The 27407-nt window shown below is 41.3% G+C and overlaps 1 protein-coding gene across 5 annotated transcripts; it reads right to left on the bottom strand.

The window, feature by feature from the left end:
* Nucleotides 1–1066: 1066 nt before the first annotated feature.
* EXD1 (exonuclease 3'-5' domain containing 1) lies at nt 1067–27325 on the bottom strand. Of its 5 annotated transcripts, XR_010473015.1 has the most exons (13): nt 27017–27325; nt 26480–26548; nt 25303–25354; nt 23947–24141; nt 22944–23074; nt 21662–21729; nt 19387–19473; nt 18205–18309; nt 18004–18084; nt 13870–14013; nt 10770–10961; nt 3975–4068; nt 2955–3091 (listed from the first exon to the last, which is right to left on the bottom strand). XR_010473015.1 is itself a non-coding variant. In XM_013366888.3 (12 exons), exons 1-12 carry the CDS (start codon nt 27141–27143, stop codon nt 2834–2836), a joined length of 1509 nt encoding a protein of 502 aa, XP_013222342.1. In that variant the 5' UTR covers nt 27144–27304; the 3' UTR covers nt 1067–2833. The 5 variants fall into 5 exon arrangements, 4 of the variants coding, with proteins under 4 accessions (XP_013222342.1, XP_021142874.1, XP_021142873.1 ...); XM_013366888.3 differs by lacking the exon at nt 3975–4068 and having other exon boundaries at nt 1067–3091; nt 27017–27304; XM_021287199.2 differs by lacking the exons at nt 3975–4068; nt 18004–18084; nt 18205–18309 and having other exon boundaries at nt 1067–3091; nt 27017–27312.
* Nucleotides 27326–27407: the final 82 nt, after the last annotated feature.

Genomic DNA, 27407 nt, shown 5'->3' with positions numbered 1-27407 from the left:
TCTCGCATTAAGAATTGCATCACGGAAGCTCGGGACAAAGTGGGCCACAAGGTTAAGTGCGAGGATGCTCGGCAACATCTTCCACAACCTATAAATAGTACATTTACAGTAAATCATTAAATCAGTGATTACTCCAGAGCACTTACTGCCTGGAGATACAAATTTGTACTTCATGACTAAGCTCTGTGTCATCCTGGCACACAGGAGGCACCCGGGATACTAGGAAATAAAAATCACACCATTGCTCCTGCTCAAGTAAAACATCCCAAGAGTTGTCCGTAACAAGTTACAGTACTTAACCCCCAGCTACAACCAGCCATTATACTGTTCAGAAATGCACATGATTTTGTCACATTATTACTAAACTTAGCAGCATGACAAGGTCTTATGAATCACCTAAAAACATCCCAAAAGCCAACGCCAAAACTTTTGTCCTTTAAGAAGACTGTCATTTTCAATCTTGTGTGTGAAGGAGTGATGATTCCCAATCTGCTGCAGTTCCCAAAAGAGAACAGGGAAAAGCTGCTGCCGTGTTTACCCAGAAAGGTTTTGTTACTTGAAGCAATATAGTGGCACAGGTGTAGTTACAGCTGTCTGGAAGTCCTTATTCCATCATCATACAGTTCCAGAGATTGGCATCTTAGAAGAGGTCAAGAATGTAGCTCAGCCTCTCACTGAGCAGGGCGCCTTTCACATTTAGTTTGTATCCTACAGAGAGATGTTCCAGGCCGCTCCATTATGTCCCAGACTTGATGCCTTCATATCACGCTCCCTCCTCCTCCCATCCTCCTTTTTGCCATTTGCTCTCTCCTAATGGGACTGGATAAACCCAGACGATGTCAATTGTGGAAGTATAATGTATGTGCTCCTGAACTGTCTCGGGTTCCGAAGAGCTGCACATTCCATGTTATACCCTCACTGATTTGTGAAAACTCACCACTGCTTGGAAGAATTTTGTTCCAGATGAAATGACAAGAGCTCCATTGGTGGAGAGTCCATTGCCAGCAACTCCTAGCAGACCAAATGAAACAGACTCCATTTCCAAATTAAAAGTTGTAAGACAAACTTGTTCCAAACCTGTTTTATTTTTCTAAAGTGAACCAAGACAAAAGAACTATACAGTTTAATTACAGAATACTTTTAAGGATTTTTAAAAAAAGCAAGTACTGATGAAGACCAAACCTTGCAAGTTTTTCTGCCACTCCCAGAAGTAAGCAAATCCTATCTATAGTTTCAAAGAAGAGACCTGTTTAAATACTGCTGAGCTACTCTTTGTGAAGAGGAAAAAAAACCACCAACAATCCCCCCAACAACACAGACTTTCCCCAGCAATATTTAGAATAAACACACACATACCTCATAAACATCTAGTCAGACCCATTTACATCCAAAGAAACTCGGCTCCAACAGGAGTTGGTAGGTGCTCAAATGCAGACATCATGACTCTTGCAGCCTGGCACCATTGCCATTAAACCATGTGCACCCTGATGCCCAGATGGTTCCTGGGCTGCAGTTGGATTGGGACAGTGACTGTGACCTCTTCCCTTCCTCCCTATTTCACATTGCTCAGAGTTCACCAATGCTCATAGCCACAACCCTGGGAACAAAACCTTCCTGTTACTTGATTAAAGTATTCCCCACCCGTTTTGAAGCATTTGAATGCTAAAACATCAGTATTTATATATCTAAATATATGAATGTGTATAAATTCTGAATTTCAAAAGCAAAGTAATTTTCAGCAATCCTGTGCCTGCAAGTCAAATATACTGATGTTCCAAAAAAAGTTTTCCAAGACTCAGGCACAGCCTGCATTAATGTTGTCGTGGGGTAGAATAGTACTATCCATTAGAGGAGCTTTATTTTTATTAGATACCAGCCACAGCAAGTATACTGGAAATAATCTGGTTTTGTCTTTGTATCTTATTTTGCTTGGCAGGGAGGAGAATTTTTTTGTCTTTTGAACTAATTTAAACTGCTTTTAAATTAACTCTTCATCTTTTAAAATAATTTAACTGCTTCTCCCCTGCCCCCTTTATACACACTTGTCTATATACACACCACACCAGTGTCACAGCCTCATCTACACAAGTTTGATGCAGTAGTGCTGGCAAACAATGGTGCTGTGCAACTTTCAGCAGGAAACCTCTTTTCTCAGTCTAAACTGACTTGGCAGAAAAGTCCTTTTCATTAGCAAACCTCTTTGCTGGTTTTGCCAGCATTGTGGTTCAGTAGAGTGTGATCTGTTTCTCCTACGAAACACTGTTGTGTAGCTATGCCAAGAGATTTATCTGTATATAAGCCAAGCCCATGTGGGTTGGCCAGAAGGTATTTTAATTTTTCCAAGCAAACTCTTTCTAATCTCAGTGAACAGGCATCTTATAAGTTCCCCTGTTTACATATCTGGATTGGATGAGAGTTTTACATGCCTGCAACAGCTAACAAGAGAACCAATACAATTTCAGACATTGGTCTGGTAACAAAGCAAGAAAGAAAGTCACTGTTTTAAAATAAAAAATAGCTCTTGAAGGAAAAAAAAACCAAAACACAAAAACCACTTCAAAATCAAACCTCAAGAACAACAGCCAGGCACAGAAGGAATTTCCTTCAAAAGAAAGGCCATCATTATTTCCATTCAACAATGGTTTACCTGTAATTGTAAAGAAAGGAGCTTTTGTTTGATACTTCTGCATGGGGAATAGCCTCTTTTTTCATTTGGATATCTTCAATACCCAGTCTAAGCTCACCAAGTCACCTTTACCAGGAATTAGATTCATACAGCCAGCTTGAGGGCAGTTGAAGATTCTTCCACAGATTTACCACTTGCTTTTGATTTTCAAGCTTTTCTGGACAAAAGTAAACCTTCATTAAAAAAGGGTGTAATTTGAGACACCACTTTGTTTGTGGGAAAGCAATCTCCATCATCTCTGTAGTTTCCATCCTTCTGAAGATCATCTCTCTCTTTTAATTCCATGGCTGGTCTGATCAAAAGACCATCCTCATTCATTCTGTACTCTTTTATTGCTTTCTCCCTTCGCAGCTTCTGGATGTCTGCCAGCTGACGCAGCTCCTCTGGTAGCTCCATGCAAATGGGCTGATAAGGAAAAAAAAGACACAGAAAAGAAATCAAAACAATACATATGCATACATATGCTCTACTTTTGTTAGTACCAGATAAGAGCTCCGTCTGTAATTAGCCAATGTAACAACAGAACAATCATCTCATTAGGTGTATGGAATGCATCAGCTACCTGCTTACACAAATTATACATCAGGGGAAAAAAGTCCCCCCACACTCTTTCTTTCAAAAGCAACCCAAAGGGAAAAATATTAGACTTGCATTTATTGTTTACTTCTTTATTATGAAGAGCTTAAGGGTTTAAGTAATAACTTCACATATGGGATTTAGATGTGTCCTCAAAAACCTTCTGCACTCTGACATTGCTGTTGTTATCCCCAAAAGAGTCATAACCAGTTCACATTTTCTTTTAGGAGCCACTGCAAAGGCAGCTTTCCCAGCTTTTCATTTAAACTCATGGTATTCTATCCTATGGGTAAAAATACCAAACCAACCAAACAAAAAAACCCAAACAAACCAACCAACCACAAACCAAACAACAACAAACCCCAACCCTTATGTGGAAAAAGCCAACATAATTAGCAAATCAATGAAACAGCTGCTTAGGAAGTGCATGAAAGGAGACACACTCCTTGTTTTGGACCTGAGCAGTGCATGGGTCACTGTTCAAAACATTACATTTAAGGATCTGCTCCTTAACAAGGACTGCAGTGCTCACCATCTTTATAGGAACAACAACAAAAAATCCACAGTTGCATTCAGCTGTAGAAAGGGGAATTACACAAATAAGGAAGCTTGATTAAAAAGCAGTAAGAGGCAGCCAAGCAAATTCAATCCTGTGCAGGTAGCATAGAGACAACTTCAAGACAACGCACAAGCAGCACAGAGTAAGCATTACCTAACAGCAAAAGAGTGAAAGGAAACTGGCAGGACTACAGGTTAGGTGATGGAGACCACGAAGTAAGAACCCTTCAGGAAAGCAAAGTGACATCCTAGTGAAGGAAACAGTAAGGTTGAACTCACAGGAAAAAACACCGGGCAGGCCAGAATAATATTATTAATATTTAACAAAAATATAACAGAACTAATAAAAACATTTCTTTAAACATGAGAGGAGCACAAAATGTCAAACATGCTGCAGGGCCAAGTGATGATCAGAATACAAAAGCAGCACAGTAAAAAACACATTTTCTCCTCTATATTCAGCATTAAAAAAGGTGGAGATTCCAATACCAAAAACATTCATTATGTACCCAGAACCTGTTTCAGATTGTCCCATAAACAGTTAATAGCGATACCTGAAATACAAACAGCAAGGTGGATTTCACCCACAATTCCTGAACAGTGGAAGGTAAAAAAGCTGAACTAGTACCTACAGCATCTTGTTTAAAACCTGCCTTGATACTTGGGGATTAGAAGATAGTAAATGTTTATAAAGAAGGTCCTGGGAAGGACACAGGAAGCAACAGTCTGTATGAACACACTGGTAGAAATATTAAGAACAGAATGAGTGCATATGCAGATGTGATGCACTGGAAAAGAGTTACCATGGCTTTTGTAAAAGGAAGCCACGCCTCACACAGCCTACATCTAGACGTTTGCACAGATCCAGAGGAAGGCTAAATAATTCAGATGGGATTATTGGGGGGGAAACAAACAAACAAAGAGCAAGCACTTGCTTTAAAACACCCTACATTCAACTCTGTTTAGCCAGAAGAATTTACATCCAGCTTCCTACCTGCTACAGTATCCTACAGTTAGTTGTAACCCACACCCTAAACCACTTAAAGCCAAGCTACACAAAAATTCAGGCTGTATGTTCATAATGATTAATATGCATTGTGTGCAGTCCCAGTTCACCTGCCAATAAGGAAATTGTCTGGCTCAGGCATGCAATTGCCATCATGAGTCATGAATGTGTTATCTGGTGTTACAGACTGCACTGCACTTTATCCACTTGTCATGGTTTAGCCCCAGCTGGCAGCCAGGACCACATGGCTGCTCACTCACTCCTCCCTGCCCCCAGTGGGATGGGGAGGAGAATTGGCAGGGGGAAAGGTAAAACTCATGGGTTGGCGTGAAAATAGTTTAACAGGACAGCAAAGGGAAGAGATAAGCAATACAATAAATGTATAAAAAGAAAGGGATACACTGCTCACCACACAGAAAACCAAACTCCAGCCCTCTCCCAAGCAGCAGTTCCCTTCCCCAATTTATATACTGAACTTGACATCATATGGTATCAAATATCCCTTGGGCTAGTTTGGGTCAGCTGTCCTGGCCACGTCCCCTCCCAGTTTCCTCTGAAAATTAACTATCCCAGCCAAACCCAGCACACTACTGCAGCTTTACCCTAAGTGCACTAGGAAATCAATTCTGTTGCGCAGGGGTGTGGAACTCCCCTAGGGTACCACAGCTCTGCTTGTGAGCTAACACTTCTTAAATGACAAAGCACTGCACTTCTAGGACAACATTTGCTTCTTTACAGTGATGGGTTCTCAGGCTGCCTTTGCTTCTCTGAATCTGACTTCTAAACATCAGAATGCAGTTGCATTTCCAAGCACCTAACACCACACAATATGAACCTACAAGGTGAATTAAAAACATAGTACATACAGCTTCTCTACTAGCTCTTTTCTAGAGACGGAGCTACAGAGGCACAAAAACCCATTGTACTTGTTGTTTGCATCCACAAGAAGAACAATTACTCCTGGCAGACAGTTATGCTGAAAAAGCAGGAAACTGCAGAGACCTTCAGGGTGGGAAGTTTGTGCTCTCCCCTCAGTGGTAAGGAAGATTATCAGTTTGAGAAAGATGCTGAAGAGGGAAGCTGTGGATTTTGATAATGAAGGGCTGGGGATCAGAGGTTGCTGTTGTGTATTTGGTTTCTGGAGAGTCAGTTGCTTAGGAGGGAGCGTCTACTGTACAGAAGACTCCACTACTACTTGCAGGTGATCACACAAGAAAACACAAAGTGTCAACATACATTTCCAAAACTGTCAGGATCAATGAGATGCCTTTGTTTTTATTAAAAATAAAAAAAAAAATTCCTCCGTTTTCCTGTTCATTCTGTTTTCCCAGGACTACATCAGAAAGGGTGTTGCATTATAGTATTTGGGTGCTGTGGACCACTGGCAATACTTACTGTTGCTGGCAACTGCCAGGGTGCCTGACACCCATCTTTTCCACAACCCTTTCTGAAAGAAGCTGTGATCCATTGAGTTGCATCCTGCCACCTTGGCAGCATGTCTCCCACCTGGCATACCAGCTCATGGGCCATCTCCTCAGTACCTCTTCTGTTACTGCTGAAACAATTACCAACTGACAAAAGAGTGTGTTTGGCTGTCCAGGAGCAAGGTAGAAGCCTTACTGGAAGGGCTGCCCACTGGCTAACGATAAGGACTCAGTTTCTTTGCCATTTCTAGCAAAACATCTTAAAGATCAAGGGAAAGAAAAGATGGCTCAAACCTCAGGTGAAACCAGGATTACTGCCAGTGACTGCTGCAATTGCTCACGAGAATTATGGCATCCAAGTCAAAGAGACTCAAACATAATGTTTGCACAAAATACGTAACTGCTGCTTGCTTTGCTCTTACCAGTTTACTGTTGTGAAAGCAATAAACTGTCATTAATCTCAATTTCTATCAGTTTATGGATGACCTCTGATAACCTATGGCTTTGTCCCTATCAAATTATTTATGAAAACTTAAGGGAAAGTACAAGCTTCTGTCAAAATAAGCTGGAACAAAACAAAACCCGCAGTCAAGCATGTTCGAGAAACAAGGCAAAATTGGATACAGGTACATGCACTTATGTGTAAGTCTGAAACCAAGTGCTCCTGAGCATGTTGAAGGCCACAAGGATGATATGACCCTAGCAGGAGTTGTGCATTTAGCCAGAAAGTGATTCTTGTATTCTGCCACTAACGAGGGCCTGAGAGAGCACACACAAACTTCTCACTGAGGAACAAGAGATGCATGTGAAAAACTGACTGCAGAGACTGGGCATACAGAGCCCAAGGAAGGGTGGTAACAATTACATTTATCAGTCTTATTCACACTTGTCTTTCCTCAGCTCTCAGTGGATGCAGTGATCCATAAGGACAAGTGAACAGGCTTGGCTTTTATTCCATGATTATGCATTTTCACTTTTCCATGCTGCTGTTTCCAAGAGGAAAAAAAAAAAAAACCAAACAACGAAACACAGGGTCTGGTTGAGATCTGCTCCCAGAGGCTGAAGCCCCTGATCCAACAGGAGAAGGAGAGAGTAGGTAACTGCCTCAGTAGTCATCATTCAATATTACTGGTCATTACTCAGCATTATTCAATCTACAGGCAACCTCAGACTGTAAAGCCAAAACATCTTTCTCACCAAGTATATCCTGCTATTGTTATTACACACAAAAACCATTGGCATGATGAACTTCCAGATGTGACAGTGACGCAGGGAAGATTAGAAGGATGCTCCCATGCTAGTCCAAACTGAAGTTCAATGTTGTAAACCCTGATCCAGGAGCTGAGATTCAACATATGACAGCTGGAAAAAGGAAGGAATGTGGCTCCGCTCTGTATTCCATCCAGCTTCAGTACTTCATTTTTAATGACACCTCATGATTGAAACCGTGTCTGTATCTGTGTACTTGTTTTGCAAGTATAGTTTCCATGGGAGTGTCATAAATTTGGGTGAATGGCAGAAGGTAAAACAGCATTATTCTGTGTGACATGATGTCTGTCACTCAGTAAGATCAGAGGAAACAGGAGCAGGTCAGGGAAGCACGACTCTGTTCATTGTTCTAGTCAGGTACAACATATTCAAACACCTTTGTAAGCCCAGAGGCACAACAGAAGGCATATTATAACAACTAACTGTATCAAAAGGCTGAAGACCTGGTGGTTCTGTTCAGAGTGCACAATGCAAGAACTAGAATGGAACAGAGAACGGCCCAGAAGAGGATTCCTTACCTGGAGTGATAAAAGTTAATTTCCAGATCTGGTCATCTTCTCCAAGTGCCTGCAAACTTTCAAGTAAAGGTTTGATGTACCACAGATGGTTCCTGTTCACTCAGGAATTATGTCCACCTACCAACATCAAAGCTGAAGAGGTGCAAGGTATCTTTATGGCCCTGGAGCCTATATTATCTTTGGCTTTGCAGCAGTCCTGCTTCAGCAGAGGCCTGTCTTCCAGTCCTCTGGCATGGAGCAGGCATAGCAGATAACATACTTTAGGTTTCCTAAATGATTCCCCGGCATGGGTATTTACTTCAGAATCCAAGGAGATCCATTACTTCTGCTGACGTAGTCTTGGAATTGCACCAGACCATGTCTGGAGAATAAAGTCATCAAGCACAGGGACTCCAGCATTGCTGTTGTTGGAGACTGGCTCCAAGATGAAGTCAAGCCCATTGTACCACACTGCTGTTGACCAAGGCTCCAACGGGGACCACAAGTGTAAATTGCAGCTGGTCAGTGTAAAAAGTAAATAGTCCAACAAAAGCATTTTCCAGGTAATTTTCAACTGTAGCTCCACAAAGTGCACAGAAGGCATAACACAGAACTTAGCGATGGATAAACTTCTAAATATCCATGAAAATTCACTAGAATAAATATGGAGCCTAAGTATCCTCACTATTACTTCAGTCTGAGAATCAAATCTGAATAAAGACTTCTTGATTCAAATAATTAATACGGACTTAGCCAGAAAAGTCTAGAAGCTGCACAAGCAAAGTTGTGGTTTCTTGTTTTTGTCTTTTTTTTCCTGGTTTTGGTTGGTTGGTTGGTTTTGAGGGGGGCGAGGTGTGGTTTTTTTGTGTTGGGTTTTTTTTTTGTGTGTGTGGAGGTTTTTTGGTTTGTGTTTTTTATTTCCCCATAAATCAGATTTAGCTGCACTCCTCAACTTGCAAAGTATTCCCTTAAAGTGAACTTTATTTACTTTACTTTTAGAAACTGAAATAACAGACCAGATTTAACTAAACCAAACTCCATATTTCAAGTTTATCTAAAATGTGCTTGCCAGACATATGTAAAGTAGAAGAAACTATCATTTGTATTATCTTCTTGCAAGATATAAAAACAAGAGAAAATTAACAACAGTGAAACAAAGGTCAAAACTTTTACTATCCATACTACAAAATTTCTAAAGCAACCGCAAGACGTATGATTCTCAGATGTGATACTAAACAGACCTTCAAAGTGTCATGTGAAATGCACAGGATCAGATTAATTCCTTGGCTTTTTTTTGAATAAACGATTTATGAAAGTATTGGCTTCAGTGACATGAGTACCGCTTTAAAAAAAAATAAATCTACAAATAGCCCAATGCAAAACAGAATTTGTGCTCTTTTTCACTTAAAAAGACTTATTTTCCCTTGTGTTTTACCTACATTTGCACACATTTCACATTGGAAATTCAGATGTCAAGTTCATTTTTTTCCATGAACTATGATCAACCTTCTTTTTTTGACAGTTTTCCTCTACAAAGAAAAGTTTTTCAGATATGACCTCTTCTCTTCCATCTGTGAAGCCACTGTGACCTCTTGTGGTTATCTAAACTAATCTCCTTCTAAATCCTCAATAATGGGATTTACTGCTCTGAGCCCTGAGGTAATTCTCAAAGGATTCAAGTCTGTGCTTGAGTGCTTTGTTAAACCAGGGCAAAGAAAAAGACAAGTTTTTCCATTAAGAGAGACCTGCATTCTTTTTTCCTAATAAATATTTCAGGGCTTTTACAGCTGCAAAAGTGATGCAGTAACAGGATTTAATCATGCTAATTCAGTTTCTTTGTGATGAATGAGGATGTTTGACCATTCACTTTTCACTCGAATTTAATACCAGAAAGATCTTACAAAGTTATTGCAAACCCTCCTAAGACTATTTCATTGAGAAGACAGAAAAAGACCACACCAGTACCACTGCTTGTTTGGTTTGTGTGGACTTGTTCCTTCCATTAGTGCAGGAAGTCAAGCTCCTTATCCAAAAATCTCCTTTTCTCCCACTTTAAAAGTTAACAAGGAATTATAGAAGTATCCACACCATACAAGAGCCACTGCAAGGTATCTGGGCATGCAGTACTACTGGTTCTGTGTAACCAAAGATGAAAAGTGTTCCTTTTTTTTTTTTTTTAGATAGCACAGGTGAGAATAAATTAGGCAGACAAGATAACTCAGAAACATTTTTACAGAAATAAAAATCTTTGGCCAACAGAAGACAACATTTCTCAGAAACAGACAGTATGATCAGACAGCTCAGCACTAAAGATGACAGGAAAAAAATAGAACAAGATTTGGGGGGTAAATGCTTGTACCAAAATAAAGCAACTTTGTCAACTCCAGGTACCAACACCTCTCAACTGCTGGTCCCTCTCCATGCCCTCACACATACACAGCCCTGTTGAGCCCAGAGGTTCTCAGCCTCAGGTCAGTGAGCAGAAGGCACATGTGCCTGTGCCTGTACAGCTGCAGCTCAGCATTCACAACACTAACTCAAGGTGGATTTGTGCTAATAGACTAACACAAAATGCAGCTAAGGGAGATAGAGGCACCACTACTTCTGCTGCTGCACACAAGGAACAAGGTATGTGACAAAGTTGGGTGTACAGTTGTAGAGAAGGAAGCTGCTGTATCTAGGTTCTCCAAAGTTTATCCATTGGAGCCTTATATCAAATCTCTAACCAGAGAAAGAAGCAAGGAGATACCTACCTTTGTGCTCCCAAGGTGATCTCTAGACCCAGTCCGGTAAACATTTAAATAGTCATGTACTACAGCTGTTAGGTCAGACATCAAGCTATCCATTAGAGACGAGTGGAGCAGCAGCAGCAACATCGCCTTCAGAGCAAGTGCTTCAAGTAGAGAAGCTGGAAAAGGTCTCAAGAACCACATGTCAGGATTCTCCTGTGTATTCCAATGCAAATGAAAACAGTTACTTAAGAAACAAAAATTATAACAAAGCTTTCCATCACATTCTTCTGCAGTTTACAACGTATCTCCCGATCCTGATCTCTATTTTCAGTGCTACTGACTGCTTGCAGCTTCTAAGGCCACCTATGTACAAGCCTGTGGATATTAGCAAAGATGGAGTTTGGGAGGAGGGATTGATTCTTTAAAAACAAAACAAGTGAAGAACAACAACAAACCAAAACCAAACACACGCGTATTCCAGCATTTAATACTAGGTTTTCTCTCACCCACCCCTGAAAATAGGTAGGTTGGATTCCTAAGGGCTGAGCTGAAAGATCTAAAGGAAAAAAAACAAAACACCACCACAATCCCATCAAAGGAGCTGGGGAAGCATCTGGGGATACCAACACCTTCAGCCATTACAACTAGAACCAGAAGAAATGTGAAAATTAGCCCCAGTTAAGCAGCATGACCATGATACCCTGAGCAAAACTGGCACTAGAGTGGGTCACTCTGATACACTTCCTACGTATATATATTACACAGTCATTTTCCACTTGTAGTCTTCAGACCAATAGGAGGATTTGGTTTGGTAAACTAAGGAAGGCATCTTGTCATTTGGCTTAGATTTGCCATACTGAATTCTCTAAATTGAAATTTTGAGACACTATTAGAATTCAAAAACTTATATAAAAATAAAGCTGTGTTCAAATTAGAGGTTTCACTGAGTAGCTATTATAGCAATGTCAAATAACATTTAATCGAGATTTTCAATAAAGATTATAAGTCTATGAATAGGCAGTGCAAAACCACCCAGATTTACTCAGGAAGTTACAAGACTACTATAAAAGGAGAGAAAACACTCTGGTAGGAAAGAAGACTCTGTTCAGTAAAGAAATCCTATCTATACAGTGAGATCTCATTAAGTATCTAGTTTCCATAGTTAGTAGCTTCTTTGGAAGTCTTCTCCACCACCCACCCAAAAAAGCAACGTCAGGTGATTAAAAATACAGCAAAAAGATGCAAGAACTGGCACTAGCTTATTTATATACTATTTAAGTAATCTGGTATCCTTCTGTAAGGTCACCCACCTAGTGGATGAAGGGAAGGCAGTGGATGTGGTTTTTCTGGATTTTAGTAAGGCTGCTGATACTGTCCCTCACAGCACCCTTCTGAACAAACTGTCTGACGGGGGTGAGCAGCTTAATGGTGCGCTAGGTGAAGAATTGGCTGAAGGGCAGAGCACAAAGGATTGTAGTGAATTGGGCTACAATTGGCTGGTGACCAGTCACCAGTGGTGTTCCTCAGGGTTCAATTCGAGGGCCAGTTCTGCTCCGTATAACACAGTGTTTCAAAAAGATGGACCCAATTTGAAATCACTGTTTCTGCAACTGGGTCCATCTTTTTGAAACACCTTGTATTTATCAACAATCTGGATGCAGGAATCAAATACACCATTAGCAAGTCTGATTATGATACCAAACAGGGAAGTTCTGTTGACTCTCTTGAGGGACAAGAGGCCTTTCAGAAGGATAGATTGGACCACTGGGCTATAATTAATGGGATAAAATTTACAAGTCCAAATGCCATATTCTGCACCTAGGATGGAGTACCAGCAGGCACAAGTATAAATGGGGAGAGGAGTGGCTGGAGAGCAGCCCTATAGGAAGGGATCTGGGGAGGCTGGTCTGCAGCACTCTCTAGGAGTCAGCAGTGAGCCCTGGCAGCCCAGAGGGCAGACTGCATCCTGAGGTGCATCAAACACAACAGAACCAGCTGGTCAGAAGAGGTGAATATCCCACTGTATTCAGCCTTGGTGCAGCCTCACCTCGAGTACCATGTACAGTTCTAGGCCCCAAAATTCAAGGATTTGAAGGTCCTCAAATGTATCCAGAGGATGGCAACAAAGCTGGTAACAGGGCTGGAAGGAATGGCCTTGAAGGAGCAGCTGAGGACTTTCGGCTTGTCTAGTTTGGAGAAAAGGAGGCTGAGAGGAGATCTCATGGTTCTCTCCAGCTTCATGAAGAGGGGAAGCAGGGAGGGAGGTGCTGAGTTCTGACCCCTGGTATCCAGTGACAGGACATGTGGGAATGGTTGAGAGCTGCACCAGAGAACGTTCAGCCTGGACATCAGGAAGCATTTCTTTACAGAGAGGGTGGTCAAACACTGGAAAAGGCTTCCTAGAGAGGTGGTTGATGCCCCAAGCCTGTCAGTGTTTACAGGCATTTGGGACCATGCTTTGGCTTTTGGTCAGCCCTGAAGTGGTCAGGCAGCTGGAGTAGATGATCATCGTAGGTCCCTTCCAACTGAAACACTCTTCCATTCTATTCTATTTTTCAAGTTTATGTTCCTCAAGTCTTAGGAGCTCCTGGCTCATTAAGTTTTCCCTTGCTTGTCCTCATATGAAAGATTAACCAAAACAAGGACAATAGAGAATAATGATTTGGCAAATGCTGTTGAACTGCACAAGTAAGAAGAAAATTGACACACTAATTTTTTAATTCTAATAGTGCTGGCAGTAAAAGTTACCTCTTTCCCTACTTGTTTCAGGATTCATTTTAACCAACTTGTTCTGTTGGAACTAGGTTTAAGAATTAGTCAAATATATTAAGATATCCAGAACATTTTTTACCCAAGTTATATATATCCTCTATCGTACAAGCTTTGTGGCTCTTCAAAACCTCAATTTCAAATGAGCTGTTAGGAAACACCAGCATAAGCCCTGATGCCAACTAAAGCTTACATCCATCTCTCAAGTCAGTGTTACAAAATGTCCTTAACTATAGCAATTTGACCACTGCATAGTACCATGCTCTTAAAAAAAAATGTCAGAAACATCTCAAGACAGGCAAAGCACAGCTCACAACTGAGTCTTCAAAAGGTACCTCACTGAATCACTCACTGAAGCCATCTGCTGCGTGCACTTCATGATGGCACCCCATTTGGAAGGTATCTTCAAGTGCTGCACCAAGCACTCATGTAACGTGCAGACACGGTGTGGAAGGAAGCCGCCTGTTGCCATTGAGAACTGCAGAGCATCAGCAACCTGCGATGGAAGGGATAAATATGCCATGACCCGCATCCATTAACCCAGGGCAAACAATGTGGAGGTTTGACAGCAGGGATGCATAATACAAGTATGCTGCAAACAAATTAATCCTCATTTTGACTGCATGCAGTTGCAGAGCTAGTAATATGACTCTTTAAAGCTGTTAAGTTAAAGTATAAATTAAATTTGAAGAATGACTTATAAGTTACATGTTGTATTAGTCTAGGGCTCCTAGCCCAGTACTCATCTCCAGGCAGCAGGTGTTTAGGAGCAATATCAGGAGAGAGTAAACATACAGTGATACTCCCCCAGGATACTTATGGTTTTGCTTTTTATCCCGAACCTGAAATAGTGATGCAATGTAAGGAAAACAGGATATTCAAGTTGTTCAAAACCTTTTGTTTAAAACCTGATTTTGCCAGTAACATTAATCATTGACAGCAGACAGAGCCAGAAGGGAAGCAGACAACAGCCTCCAGCAGTAACTGCATGGCACAGCATTTGCTTGCCTCTCGTGCTGGTTTCAACCCTTTTACCCTTTTGCAGTAAGAGAAGGAACAGCCCTGACTCTTGCTGCTAAATAGCAAACACAAAGACGAGTAAGACTGTTGCAACAGGTGCAGAGAGAAGACAAAGGAAAAAGGAAGCCTGGAAGAGAATCCAGGGGAATGGAGAGGAAAAAACAAAAAAGCCCTCACCCACACTCAAAATCTGAGACTGAGCCTGTTGTTAGAACAACCTACCCTTCAGGCTTCCTCACCTACTCAGAAGCCCCCACTGACATCACAGCCCTTTGCTCCTTACTATGGTCTCCTGAAAAACCTTGAGTCAACACAAGCATCCACAATCCCACCAACCAAACTATGAGCTTACAGGGCAGCCCAGTTTTACTGCAAGGGTTACACCTGAAGCCACTGTTTGAGCTGTTCTACCACATGCTGCCCATGTGCTAAAACCAGACCATGTAGGGCCTGGCAGCACCAGCTCAGCCCCTGCAACAGTGACCTCTTCTGGCCTCTTACAGTGAGGGTAAATTCCAAGACCAAACCCCCATTCCTAACTTATCTATAAAGTCTTGCGGGGGGGGGGAAATCTTCCTGTTCAATAGCAAACGCAAACAAGCTGGTACGATTTATTAGTGACTAAAGCTGCCTGTAAGGCATCATCTAAATAGCTAATTGTTGCCTTCTCTGGGAAAGAAGCCATATATTTGCTAAGTCTACCAGAAGAAAGAGCTAAGCCAATCCATTTACTGAATTTCCAAGGAATAAAAGATTGCATGAAGGTATTATGAAGAAAATGCACAATGTCAGAGCACCACAAGTAGAACAAGCAATCGTGGACTGCCCAAAGAAATGTGAGACCTCCTATGCTCTGTGATAGGACAAAGAATCCAGGACTGCCTATATTTCTGCTAGGCTGACTATTACTACATTGTTGAAGTCCAAAGAAGTCTACAACCACCAGCTGAAAAGTGGCAGGAGACACACCTGAAGAAAGGAACTGCAACAATTCAAAATGATGAGAAGAAAATGGAGAAGACCCAGGTGAGGCTGACCTTCACTGGATTGTAAGCACAAATCACCAGGTAGAGAAGTTTCCATCACTGAGCAGTCCTTTGTATTGTGCTTCTGACCACTAAAACCTTCTCCAGCTTTTCATTCTCAAGTGGCCAAATGCAGATGAAGAAGAATCTTGGGAAAGACCTCCAGAGGCAATCAGTTACTTTTACTCAAACTCAAAATAAGATGATTATCAAAATCTATGGAAATATATTCCATCCTTCTAGATGGTTAGAGAGAGAGAGAGTTTCTAGTAAAAGGCTTCAATGCTTTCCAAACAAGGAGAGAAAAAAACTTAAAGATTTAAACAAAAATGAAAGCATTTTTGTGATCAATGTTCATAAGAAGTCTAATCTGAATGAACAGGGTTATAGAATAAACTCACCCACAATTAATATATTTCAGCTTTCACTTTGAAAATCTTTGTTCAAAGCCATTGCATGCTAATGGCTTGGCTTCAAGGACAGAAAAACTACAACATGTTAAGAGTAGCATATGTGCATCGATCTACGGAACCAGACAGCAACAGTGGCTTCCTCACTTGTACCTTTTATGATTAAGCCTTGCACTGGCCTCTGCCTTATGGAAAATCTCAAGCTATCAAATTTTTCTTATTCTTTCAGCACACACCTCTAGGAAGAATAGTATTATTTCCTTTGATAGTACACAGATATGCAACCAACAACATTTTACAACAGGCAGTAGTTTCAGAGCGTGAGCATGCTCTAGCCTCATAATGCAGCGCAGAAGTGTCCCAGAAGGCAAAGTTAGGGCCATAAGAACTGACAACAGCCAGTTGCTGGCTCACTATGCAGCTTTTTAGGCTGCTACAGCCCAACCGGGACACACATACACACCCCAAGGCAGTCAAATGGGCAACAGGAGAATCAGACTTCCACAAACATTTCAACAGGTGATGCTTAAGTACTGTAAGAACATCAATGGGGAAGAGAGTCAGTGAACATCAGAAACCTTTCACTGCCTTTGCATGTTGTGTTAATTATATTAGGTTACTTATTGCAAGGAATAAACAGTTAAAGCAACTGGCAAAAACCACAGATAAATTTTTCAAATTGTGCAGGCAGAATCCCCTCTAACTCAGAGTTCTTCATTCCGTTGCTGTTTTTAAGTAGAGTCTCACTTGCGCACACAGCCTGTTCCAATTTTAACCACACTGAGAAGCTGTCTCTAAGAAGTGCTTCACAAAAAGCATCCACGACAGTTTGCTCAGAGGAATTTCCCAGTTATTTGCTCCAGCAGTACAGAGTAAAAGACGAGAGTTCAATTCCACAGTATCTGGTACACTACAGGGTTGCCAAAACCAGGATACTTCTCTAGCTTAGTTACATTAGAAGTAGTATTCCATCCAACAAATCAAAGTAATTGAATCTAAGCCTAGAGATATATCAGTGCAAGGAAAGCAGTCATGTTAGTTCATACCAAGACAACAGAACAATGAATGCAATTGTGGATAGTTCTGGTAATTTCCACTGTACCAGTTAGCTTTTTTAGCCAGCACAGTTGGGAGCACTGGTGGGAATTTTCAACCCTGCCTTTTTAATGCAGTCAAGACTTAACAATGACACTGACTAGTATTTCACCTGTAATGGATTAACATATTTTTAGGAGTGAAAGGCCAAACTAAGATGAGAAAAGGACTGAGAGAAACCTCTGCTTTATAAAGCTTACTAGGTAGCCCAGGCTAGGGCTTTGAAGAGTTACTATAGACAGTCATATCTATGGCATGAAAAGCCAGTATACACGCAAGGACAAATCATAGGTTAACTATGCATAACATATCCATGCCCACTATGAAAGATTACAGACATTATGTAATTTTCTTCTCTCTCAAAAGGCTCTAATTCTCCTGTTAGTCATGCAACACTAACTACCACAACTACCAGGGCCAGCAGCAGCAAAAACAGATCTTTTGTAATAACCTGGCCTGTTCTATCATTTCCACCACTGCTTTTATTAGCAGGTGCTCTGCAGTGCTGGATACCCATAGCCTGAATTTGCTTCTATACTCATGAAAGGGGCAAAAAACAAAACAAATAATATAAAGCAAGGGCCAACCTGGCTCCTGTTTAAGTCACTGCAGCTTCAGGTTGTGCCAAGTTTGACCAAGACCAGCTAATACACCTTAAAAAAAACCCACACCACCACCACTAAACAAAAAAAATTATACATGCTGCTAATATCAGATATTAACTACCCTTTTAAAATAAGTCTACCCAAGACTCTAAATAACACTATCAGCCTTGCCTGCTAGTTGTTCTAAGCTAGAACAAAACCACTAGATTTCCATGGTTCAACAACTGTCACATTCTAGTGATGTTAAACCTTCTCTGAGAGAATGCCCTGAACAAGGCTGAAGTTTCTCTTGTTGAAACTTCTGTTCTCACCCCGAATATTTGAAGGGTACCTGTGTATCAAAGACATTGAAGAGGAGGACACCGTACTGGTGAAAGAGGCAGTCTGAGATCCAGCGGCAGTCATGCATGACCTGAGGCAAGAAAGAGCTGTCAAACTTGTGTCCAACTGCAACTTTTTGGTGCAGCTAGATCATTATTTATGTATATGACCTCTGCCACCACTAATGTCCTCACATATCCCGTACCCTTACCTTCAAGATGTTTTTATCTTCCAGTACCATTTGCAATCCATTTTTGAAAGCCCGAGGTCCCAGAAGGAAGATATCAAATAGAAAAATACAGCTCTTTGTTGCCACCTACAACAAATTCAGTTGCAGAGAAAAGGAGTGATGGACAGAAGAACAGAGGATTTGAAAGTAGGAGAGAGTGCACTGCCACCCACAAACCATTCTCTCCTATGTACAGGCTTATGTTGTGGAGAGCAGGTTTAGCTTCCTTACCACTAATTCATAAACAAATTTTGTTTTTTCCAGGGATGCTCAGAGACTCTCACAGTAATTAGAAAGAATGACCCAGTAGTTTACTAGACAGAGTTAAATACAGCATTTTGAGGCATATCAAAAGCAAACCCTATGCATAGTACTTAAAATAAATTCCTGTACCTCTTATGGTGACACTTCTAACCAACTACTTCCAACAAAATTCTTGTGCCCATGACATTCCTTTAATTGTTAAAGACCACTCCCCAGAAAATAAAGGACACAGTTTTCCATCCCAGGATTTCAAACAGGATATAAAATTCAAGTTTTGCCTATTTTCAATTTCATAATGGTTTAACAAAAGCTGCTTTTTGAAAGCAATTTAGCCATACCAAAGCAAACATTTTGTGGGCACTACTTCTGCATGAGTAAGTTTGAAGTATGAACTCCAACACAAGTTTTGCTTTGGATAAATACCTTCACTTTTAAACCTACTTAAACTGATTTTGAGCGAAAACATTAAGCTATTCTCCATTCCTTTTCAGATGCTGTTAATACCAGAGCTAATTAGATACTGTATCATCTTTAGACAGATTTTACTCCTTCAATTAAATTTAAATTGTGATTAGGTCTTGCAGTTTTTCAATAGGTAACAGCTGTACTAGTACAATACACCTCTCTCTACCTGTATACAAGTATACAAAGATGGCTAACCAAATGTTACATTGCTATATACATATGTAGATATTACATACAAGTTATTATTGTATTGCCTTATAATGGCATAATTCTTTCCATAACAGGTCTTCTATGAAATATATGACTTGTCTTGAAGAAAATCATACCCCTTACCAAAACAGTTACACGAGTCAGTCTTAAACATGGGATAATCCCCAAATGTTTCCAGTTTAGTGGAACATTAGTGGCACATTTTGGAAAATACCTGCCTCTTACCTCAAGCCATGAAAGTTTTCCATAACGACTCAAATTAACACCTTCTCCTGCTACACTGACAACATGCTGCTGTTTTAGCTGCAGCACCTAATGAAAAAAATAGGGATAAAATAAATAGTGCCAGAGAATGATGGGCAGAGGGACAAATAGCAAATGCAATTTTTCTCGTCATCATCCATATTTAAAAACAAATACTGATCAAAACCATAATGATTCTCAGATATATTAGTGATCCAAGAGAAACAGACACAGTATCAGTCCAGTTACAGTACAACAGCTGGAAACTCTGCAAGCAGAAATATCAATGATTAATTCAGCAGAGATTACAGGTAACTAAAGAATACAGACTCCCTTGATCTCCTCCCAGGAAATTCTCCTAAGTAGGTTTTAGGAACTTCCTTAAGATCACTTAAAGAAAATGTTCCTTTTAGTTAAAAAGGAGAACTTATTTTCTGACTATAAAAGAAAAACCTGCTACTCTCAGACAGAAAAAGTTTTCAGATGATGAAGATAAAGCAACCTGTAGTGTGCATGTAACACAAGAGTAGAAGACAAAATTTTTTAAAAAGAGCTCTTTTTTTCAAGGAACACTTAAGATTTCTCTGTAAGCAGGGAAATCTCTTCCTGTGGGGAAGAGCTTTTTCTTCTCTATGTGCAATAGATTTACCATAATAAGAGTCCAAATCACAACGGATGTTACTGCAAGACAAAACAGAATGGAGGGCCTACAGTATTGCTGATCTAATTCAGGATCTAAAAAATAGCACTAAATTTAATCATAGAATCATTTCAGTTGGAAGAGACCCTCAGGATCATCGAGTCCAACCATAAGCTAACCTAACTCTAGCACTAAAACATGTCCCTAAGAACCTTGTCTAAATGCATTTTAAACACCTTCAGAGATGGTGACTCCATCACTTCCCTGGGCAGCCTGTTTCAATGCCTGACAACCCCTTCCGTGAAGAATTTTTTCCTAACATTCCATCTAAACCTCCCATGGTGCAACTTGAGGCCATTTCCTCTTGCCCTATCACTTGCTACTTGGGAGAAGAGACCAACACCCTCCATGTTACAACCTCCTTTCAGGTAGTTGTAGATAGCAGTAAGGTCTCCCCTCAGCCTACTTTTCTCCAGGCTAAACAGCCCCAGTTCCTTCAACTGCTTCTCATCAGACTTGTGCTCCAGACCCCCTCACCAGCTTCATCACCCTCCTCTGCACTCTCTCTAGTATTTCAATGTTCTTCTTATGACAATGGGCCCAAAACTGAACACAGGATTCAAGGTGCAGCCTCACCAGTGCTGAGAACAGTGGCACAATCACTTCTCTAGTCCTGTTGGCCACACTATTCCTGATACAAGCCAGGATGGCATTGGCCTTTCTGGTCACCTGGGCACAACTGCTGGCTGATATTCAGCCGGCTGTCAATCAACACTCCCAGATCCCTCTCTGCCAGGCAGCTTTCCAGCCACTCTTCCCCAAGTCTGTAGCACTGCCTGGGGTTGTTATGAACCAAGTGCAGGACCTAGCACCTGGCCTTGTTGAACCTCATATAATTGGCCTCAGCCCAACAATCCAGCTGGTCCAGATCCCTCCGTATGGCCTTCCTACCCTTCAGCAGATCAACACTCCCACCCAACTTGGTGTCATCTGCAAACTTATGAAGGGTACACTCAATCCCTTCATCCAGATCATTGATAAAGAGATTCAACAGAACTGGCCCCAATACTATCTCTGGCTCTGAGTTCTGAAACAAAACCTTTCTACCAAATTGCTTATGTTGTTATAAATTATTTAAGATTAAAAGGTCCAAACATGTCTGGGGCTCCAAGCACCTCCAAAACACAATCAATTTATTCTCCAAATGCCAACAAATCTTCATGTTATTCCCTTCCTAAACAAAGTAATTGGTCACTAAATAGTGATACTGACCCTTCAGCTCAGTTACTGGTACTACAGTCTGAAAATGGCAGCCAATACACACTGATGCAGCTTCGCATCTACCTGCTGCAAACTCACATGCACTGCATTTTTTCCCTGTATGTATGCACACTTCAAACATCTTTTAATGCCAGAGATACCATATTTCTACTTGACTTAAAGAAGTCAGTTACCACCTATTAGTCAAAATTCACTACAGTCTGCAAAAGTGATTTCCAGTGTAAGATGTCATGAACCAGTGCTAACAATCTTGCCACCTAATGGATCTATTGACAGTCAGAATAGAACAGGCTTAGAAGTCATATATACTGCATAAGAGCTTTCAGTAGTACTTACTGCTGGACCAAATTTCTGCTGGAGACAATCAACAACTATGTATTCCACAGTCTCCCCTTTCTTCTTCTCTAAAAGGAAGGAAAAAACCCACCTCATTAGATGCTCCCACTACTCAAAATTTGCACAACATACGTATTCTAGTTGTACAATCACACTGCTTTTTTGGTTCAGTTGGTTTACTTCTTCCCTCTCTACTTCCTGAACACACCCAAATCACTGAATGGTCTGATTTGGATGTGTACAGTCTAGAGCATGAGCCAAAGTTACGGTTTTTGACAGAAAAACTGTCTGTTGGAAAGTGAGTTGCAGTGTTATGGTGTATAAAGGAAATAAAAATATTTGTTTAAAAAATTACATTAATTAAAAAAAGAAAGCCCCCTAATTTCCAGGCTTGTCCAAGAAAGGAAAAAGACAAAACTAACAGACAGTGACACCACAGAACACAGACAACTTAAGTGATCAAGGGGGCAAAGAGAATTTAAGCCAGATTTTAATATTTTTAACACCAGCTTTATAATTTTTAACACCTGCTTAACAATGTCTAATGAACAGGTAAATAAGGGTTCTCTTAAAGATTCTCCCTTCTTTTTAGGTAAGATGCAAATGTTAATAATATGCATCCATGACAACATAAGGACTTCTAAACTCTAAAATAATAAGTCAGCTGATCATAAGAACAAATTTTGAAAGGCTCTCCCAGATCACATCAACCTGTGCTCATTTTCTCCCCCACTACTCAGGTAAATGCAGATAACCTTCTGTTAGCCTGCACAGGTCTTGCACTCTGGTCACAGCTCTGAGAGCTGAACGAGCTGATCCCATTTTAGATCTGTACCTGTGTATGTGTTTACAGCAGGAACCACAGAACCAAATTAATGCAAGCGCGTGACAGCCAGCATAGAACCAAACCACCATAGTCTTACTGAGCTCTGATCATGCTATGTACACATCAGGAATAAGTGTAAGATTAAAGCAATCACCAGACAAGAATGCTCACTGGTGGAAGCACTTTGCTTTCTCCAGAAGATCAGTCATGCTGCTCAGCTACTTTTAGTATTGACAAGAGCTACAAGATGATACACTCTGGAAAGCAGATGAGTTTCCTTCTGAAGTTGTGAACCTATCTGAAGATAACAAGCTCTGTACCTACCTTTCTGTGACCACTGTTCTTTCAGTGTACATCCTGTTCTGCTAGAGACAAATCAAGAGGTCATAACCTCTGGGAAAGACTTTGTCTCACAAAGACAAACTAACTACATTCTTTGACTAATATCTGCATTACCTGAGAGGGAGTATTTTAAGCTATTTGTGTCTCTGAACAGACTTTCTAGGGAAATACAAGGAGAACTCCATGGTCCACAATCCGCTGGTTCCAAGTCTGCTTGTTTGTTCCCTTCAACAGCTGAAGTGCACCTGCATGAGCAAGGTAACCATACATAACACAGAAGTAAAAACATTACATATTCCATCAGCACAAACATTTTAATAAAGAAAATTATTTTAGCCAATGACATCTACCTGCATCCCGGCAATAAACTGCTGTACACAAAGCAACTTCCCAATCCAATGTGCATGGTTCCTAGCAGATCTTGAAACTACCCAACAATAAGCTTGTTTTGCACAAAAGGACCTTTATTTCATATAAAATTTCACATTTATTCTTAAAGGTGAAAGCAGAACCTGAACTGATGTTCACTGTAAAGCTCAGCTATGGTTTCAAGGGAAGAAAGAGTTCAAAGTACAAGGAATGAAGCACCTGACCTGAGCACAAGAACCACACAATTTAAATATCTAAGTCTTTACGCTGAATGGTTATTTGATCCATTAGTTAGTACAGTAATTGGAAGGCAATTTTACAAGTTCACTGTGGCAGCTGCACACACCCCAATGAGATCTGGAGTCTTCAAGACAGCAATGGATGGCTCTTTAGCACCTTTTGTGTGCCACTGTGCCTGACCTCCCACACCTTGGTCTGTCACATCACTACGCCCACACCCACGGGGCACAGTGACTCCTCACATTCACCTCCCCTGCCTGAAGGAGCAGGAGGTGCAGGACCTTCAGGTCAACAGGCAGGGTCCTCAGCCAAGGAGGTGCACAGGCCCAGAGAAGCTTCTGGACTGTGCTTGTAGAGACTACAGCCAGATCTGACCAGGCTATAGAACAACATCCCTGCCAAAGTTCCCATTTGAATGGTTTTCTTGGAGCAGCGCGTCTGCAAACAGAGACCTCCCCTCAGATTGTGACACCATCTAAGGAGACTTCCCGGGACCGAGTGCTCTCACCTTCTCCTTAGTGAGTGATTTGCTTCTGGATAAATCCTTGAGTGAGCCCTTGCTCCTGTCAGGCAAGTGATTATTTCTTTTGGGTATCCTTGAATGAAAGAGGTCTCTTCTTTTTGCAAGTGGGTGTATGCACAGTGTGGATCATTGTTCTTGGGTGGTCGAACAGTAATAATATCTCCATGTGGTTTATTGAACCTGCAATTTATTAAATGTTGCTGGAGTGCTGAATAATTCTGGATAAACCCAGTTTCTAGGTGGTTTTCTTTGCTAAACAGTTCTGGTTAGAATAAAGTCTGTTTAGAGCTTATCACCTGCCTAAATTGATTTCTGAGGTGCCTCCATGTCATTTACCAACATGTAAAACAACTATAGCCATTGTAATCAAATACAAGTTCTCAAATCATATAAAATGATAGCTTCTCAGGACCGAAAGATGTCACAAATAAGACAATTTCTATGACAGAACAGTCTGAGGTCAAGAATACTTCACTGCAAAATATAACTACTTAGTATAAATTTCCTTATACTGATATAAAACCATCCCATTATTATTACAGAGCTCCAATCATGTACCTCTCTATCTCAACAGAACATCGAAAAACCTTTCTGGTCAGCCTTTATACGTAGCTGAAGAATCTCATATTAAAATTGTATATTTAAAGTATTAACACAGGAATCTGTTATCGAGGTGAACATATTCACATACATGTAAACACAGGCTTACTTAACAAGGAGAAAGAAGACAAGACAGCAGCAAGGAACAAGACTGCTGGTAATCTCAATTCTATGTGTTTTTAAGGATATTTCAAGGACTGTTCAGTAGACAACACTTCATTCCTACTTCTCTTAAGACTAAACTATTCAAATGTAAGAAGACTTAAAGCAAAGCCATTCAAAATACGTTTGAAACATATTTTTACCAGCTTATCCAAGTCACATTTATCTATGTTTTGAGAGCATCTGTATAAACCTAACCTTCTCAGTGCAATTGTCCTGAAACTGTTCCACCACAGACGACACGCTCATGGGAAATGGCCCCTGAAACAAGCGGCTGACAAGGAAACAAACCAAGCAAATTATTCTACCTAAGAACACTTGTGTGAAGGAGGAGAAGAAAAAAAAAGGGGGGGGGGGGGCGCAAAAAGCAACAGAGGGAAATGGAAAGCAATAGCCTGAAAGAACCTTTTACACAGCTGAAGACTTCTACTTAGCACCTGGCTCACCTCTTTAGAGCAGAGAAATACAAACTTGGTACAGCTGAGTCTAACATCAGTATTATACTAAATGTAAGCTGTGACTTCCCTAGCAAGTGCATCCCACCCCTTCTCATACCGTGAAAGAAACATTTCAACATACTCAGAGAGCAGTGCTGTTCCTTTCCCTGAATCCAGTTCATCTAGCAATTCCACTGCAATTAAAAAAACCCAAATTATACTGTAGTGCTGATCAGCAACTTTCTGACACTTGCTATCTCTCAAAAAAGAACCATAACTAATAGCAACATGATAGGACATGGCCATACATTAAAAAAAAATTGAACTCAAAGTATAATTTAAACAATTTAAAATCCACTCTGAAATACAATTCCATATAAAATAACTTACATCAACAGCCTAGCTAAGGTATTTCAGAACTCTAGCATTTAAACAAGACTAATTACTTAGCATCCCACCAAACCTAAAGTCAGTATCAAACCACAATTGATTACTTTATGGACTATTACATATACAGTAAAGTATGCACAAGGAAAAAGGCAGGATGGAGTCAGTTAATCACTTGGTAAGTCCGAAAGCTGCCTTCTAGCTATTTCCCCCTCACCACTTTGCTCCTTATCCCCAAAGCAAAGCAGATGCCAATGGAAAAGCACAGGGCCTTTATATACTACCCCGGGCGTGTCAAACTCATTTTCACTGGGGGCCACATCAGCCTTGCAGTTGCCTTCAGAGGGCCAAATGTAATTTTAGGACTGTACAACTGTAACTATTCCTGCACTACCCCATATGCTTATCACTAGTGAATGACAGAAAGGGGCTCGGCTAAAGAGACTATTTAATAGAGGTGCTTTTGCCTGTGTCAGTAAAAGCAAAATCAAGTTAACTAGAACTTTAAGCAATTTAACTTCCCAGCAGAGTCCATTAGTAAAAGTCTTGCTTATGTAAGAACATAAACAATGAATGTAACTTGCCTCCAAGACATAAACAGGAGGCACACTTAACTCAACTGATTACCTTCAGAGTGGTTGCTTTCATCAGTGGCCTTATTGGACTTTATTCATTATTTAAATAATAAACTTTAAAGCAGTACAATCACAAGACCTTCAAAAACAGGGAATTTTTATTATTCCACAGATAGATAACTGGGGAACAAAAGTTGTGTGATTTATACAACATTCTAATTCCTACTAGTTTTAAAAGAAAGGATTTTAGAAGAAAGATGTGCAACCAAAAAATTCAGCAGACCAAAAGCTGGATTTAAAATGCTGAAAGAGCGGGCATGATCCCTGTGCCCCACAATGTGGTATGAAAAGCCTCACCATTGACTATTTCATGGTCAAAGAACATCTTTACTCCTCGAGTGCTTCTGCCAGTTTCCAAGTTCTTCACTGAAAAGAGGGAGAGAAAAAAACAAACAAACCAACCAACCACCATGATATACATCAAGTTTCACTGTTTGGGGTAAAAGCTTATCATTTGCAGAACAAAATGAGACCATAAAACTAGGTAGTATTATCAACTAGGGAAAAAAAATTAAACAGGTTATTTTAAGTGACAGATTTCACTCTACAGAAGAGGGTTTCTGTGAGATGTGGGACTCAGGGCTGCGACACCTACACAGTCCCACAGCTGAAGCTACGGGCAGGTGCTGCTAACTCCAGGGGCATGTTTCATTCACCCCCACTTTGGCTCCCGGGAAGCACCCACGAGCGCCCTGGAATCACAGCGGGCCGCCCACGCCACCCGTGGATCAGCGCCCCGGCTGGCGGGCTGGCCTACCCCTCCCGCTGCCCTCACACACGCTGAGGCGGGCACAGCCCGGCCCCGCCCGCCCGCCCGCCACGGAGGGCCTCAACCTGTCCGCAGGAGGAGGCTCCGGTCGCGATTCACGTGCTGCAGCACCCCCTGGAAGACGCCGCATTTTAACGTGACTCTAACGGTTCTCCCCACGAGGGAAGCGAAGCGCTCGCTGTTGAGGGCCATGCAGCAGTCCGGAGCGCAGCGAGACTCCACTCGTCCAGGGGGACACCAGCGGCACAGAACTGAGGGGTTGCGGCGGGACACCGAGGCTCCGCCCGCGGCCCAGGGGGCGGAACCACCAGAACCCACACCCAATCACGGCGGGAGAACTCAGCACAGTGGCGCTAGAGGGGCGGGGCGGGGCAGCGACAGTCGCCCCACGCGCCGCCTCCACCGCAGCTTTAACTGCCGCCGGAGGGTGGCGCCTGCGCCTTGGCTGGTTGTGCC

The sequence above is a fragment of the Columba livia genome, chromosome 5 (genome assembly GCF_036013475.1).
Source record: "Columba livia isolate bColLiv1 breed racing homer chromosome 5, bColLiv1.pat.W.v2, whole genome shotgun sequence".
In the NCBI taxonomy this organism is placed as follows: Eukaryota; Metazoa; Chordata; class Aves; order Columbiformes; family Columbidae; genus Columba; species Columba livia.
Note: the sequence above shows the minus strand (reverse complement) of the source record. Positions and strands in the feature narration are given on the sequence as shown.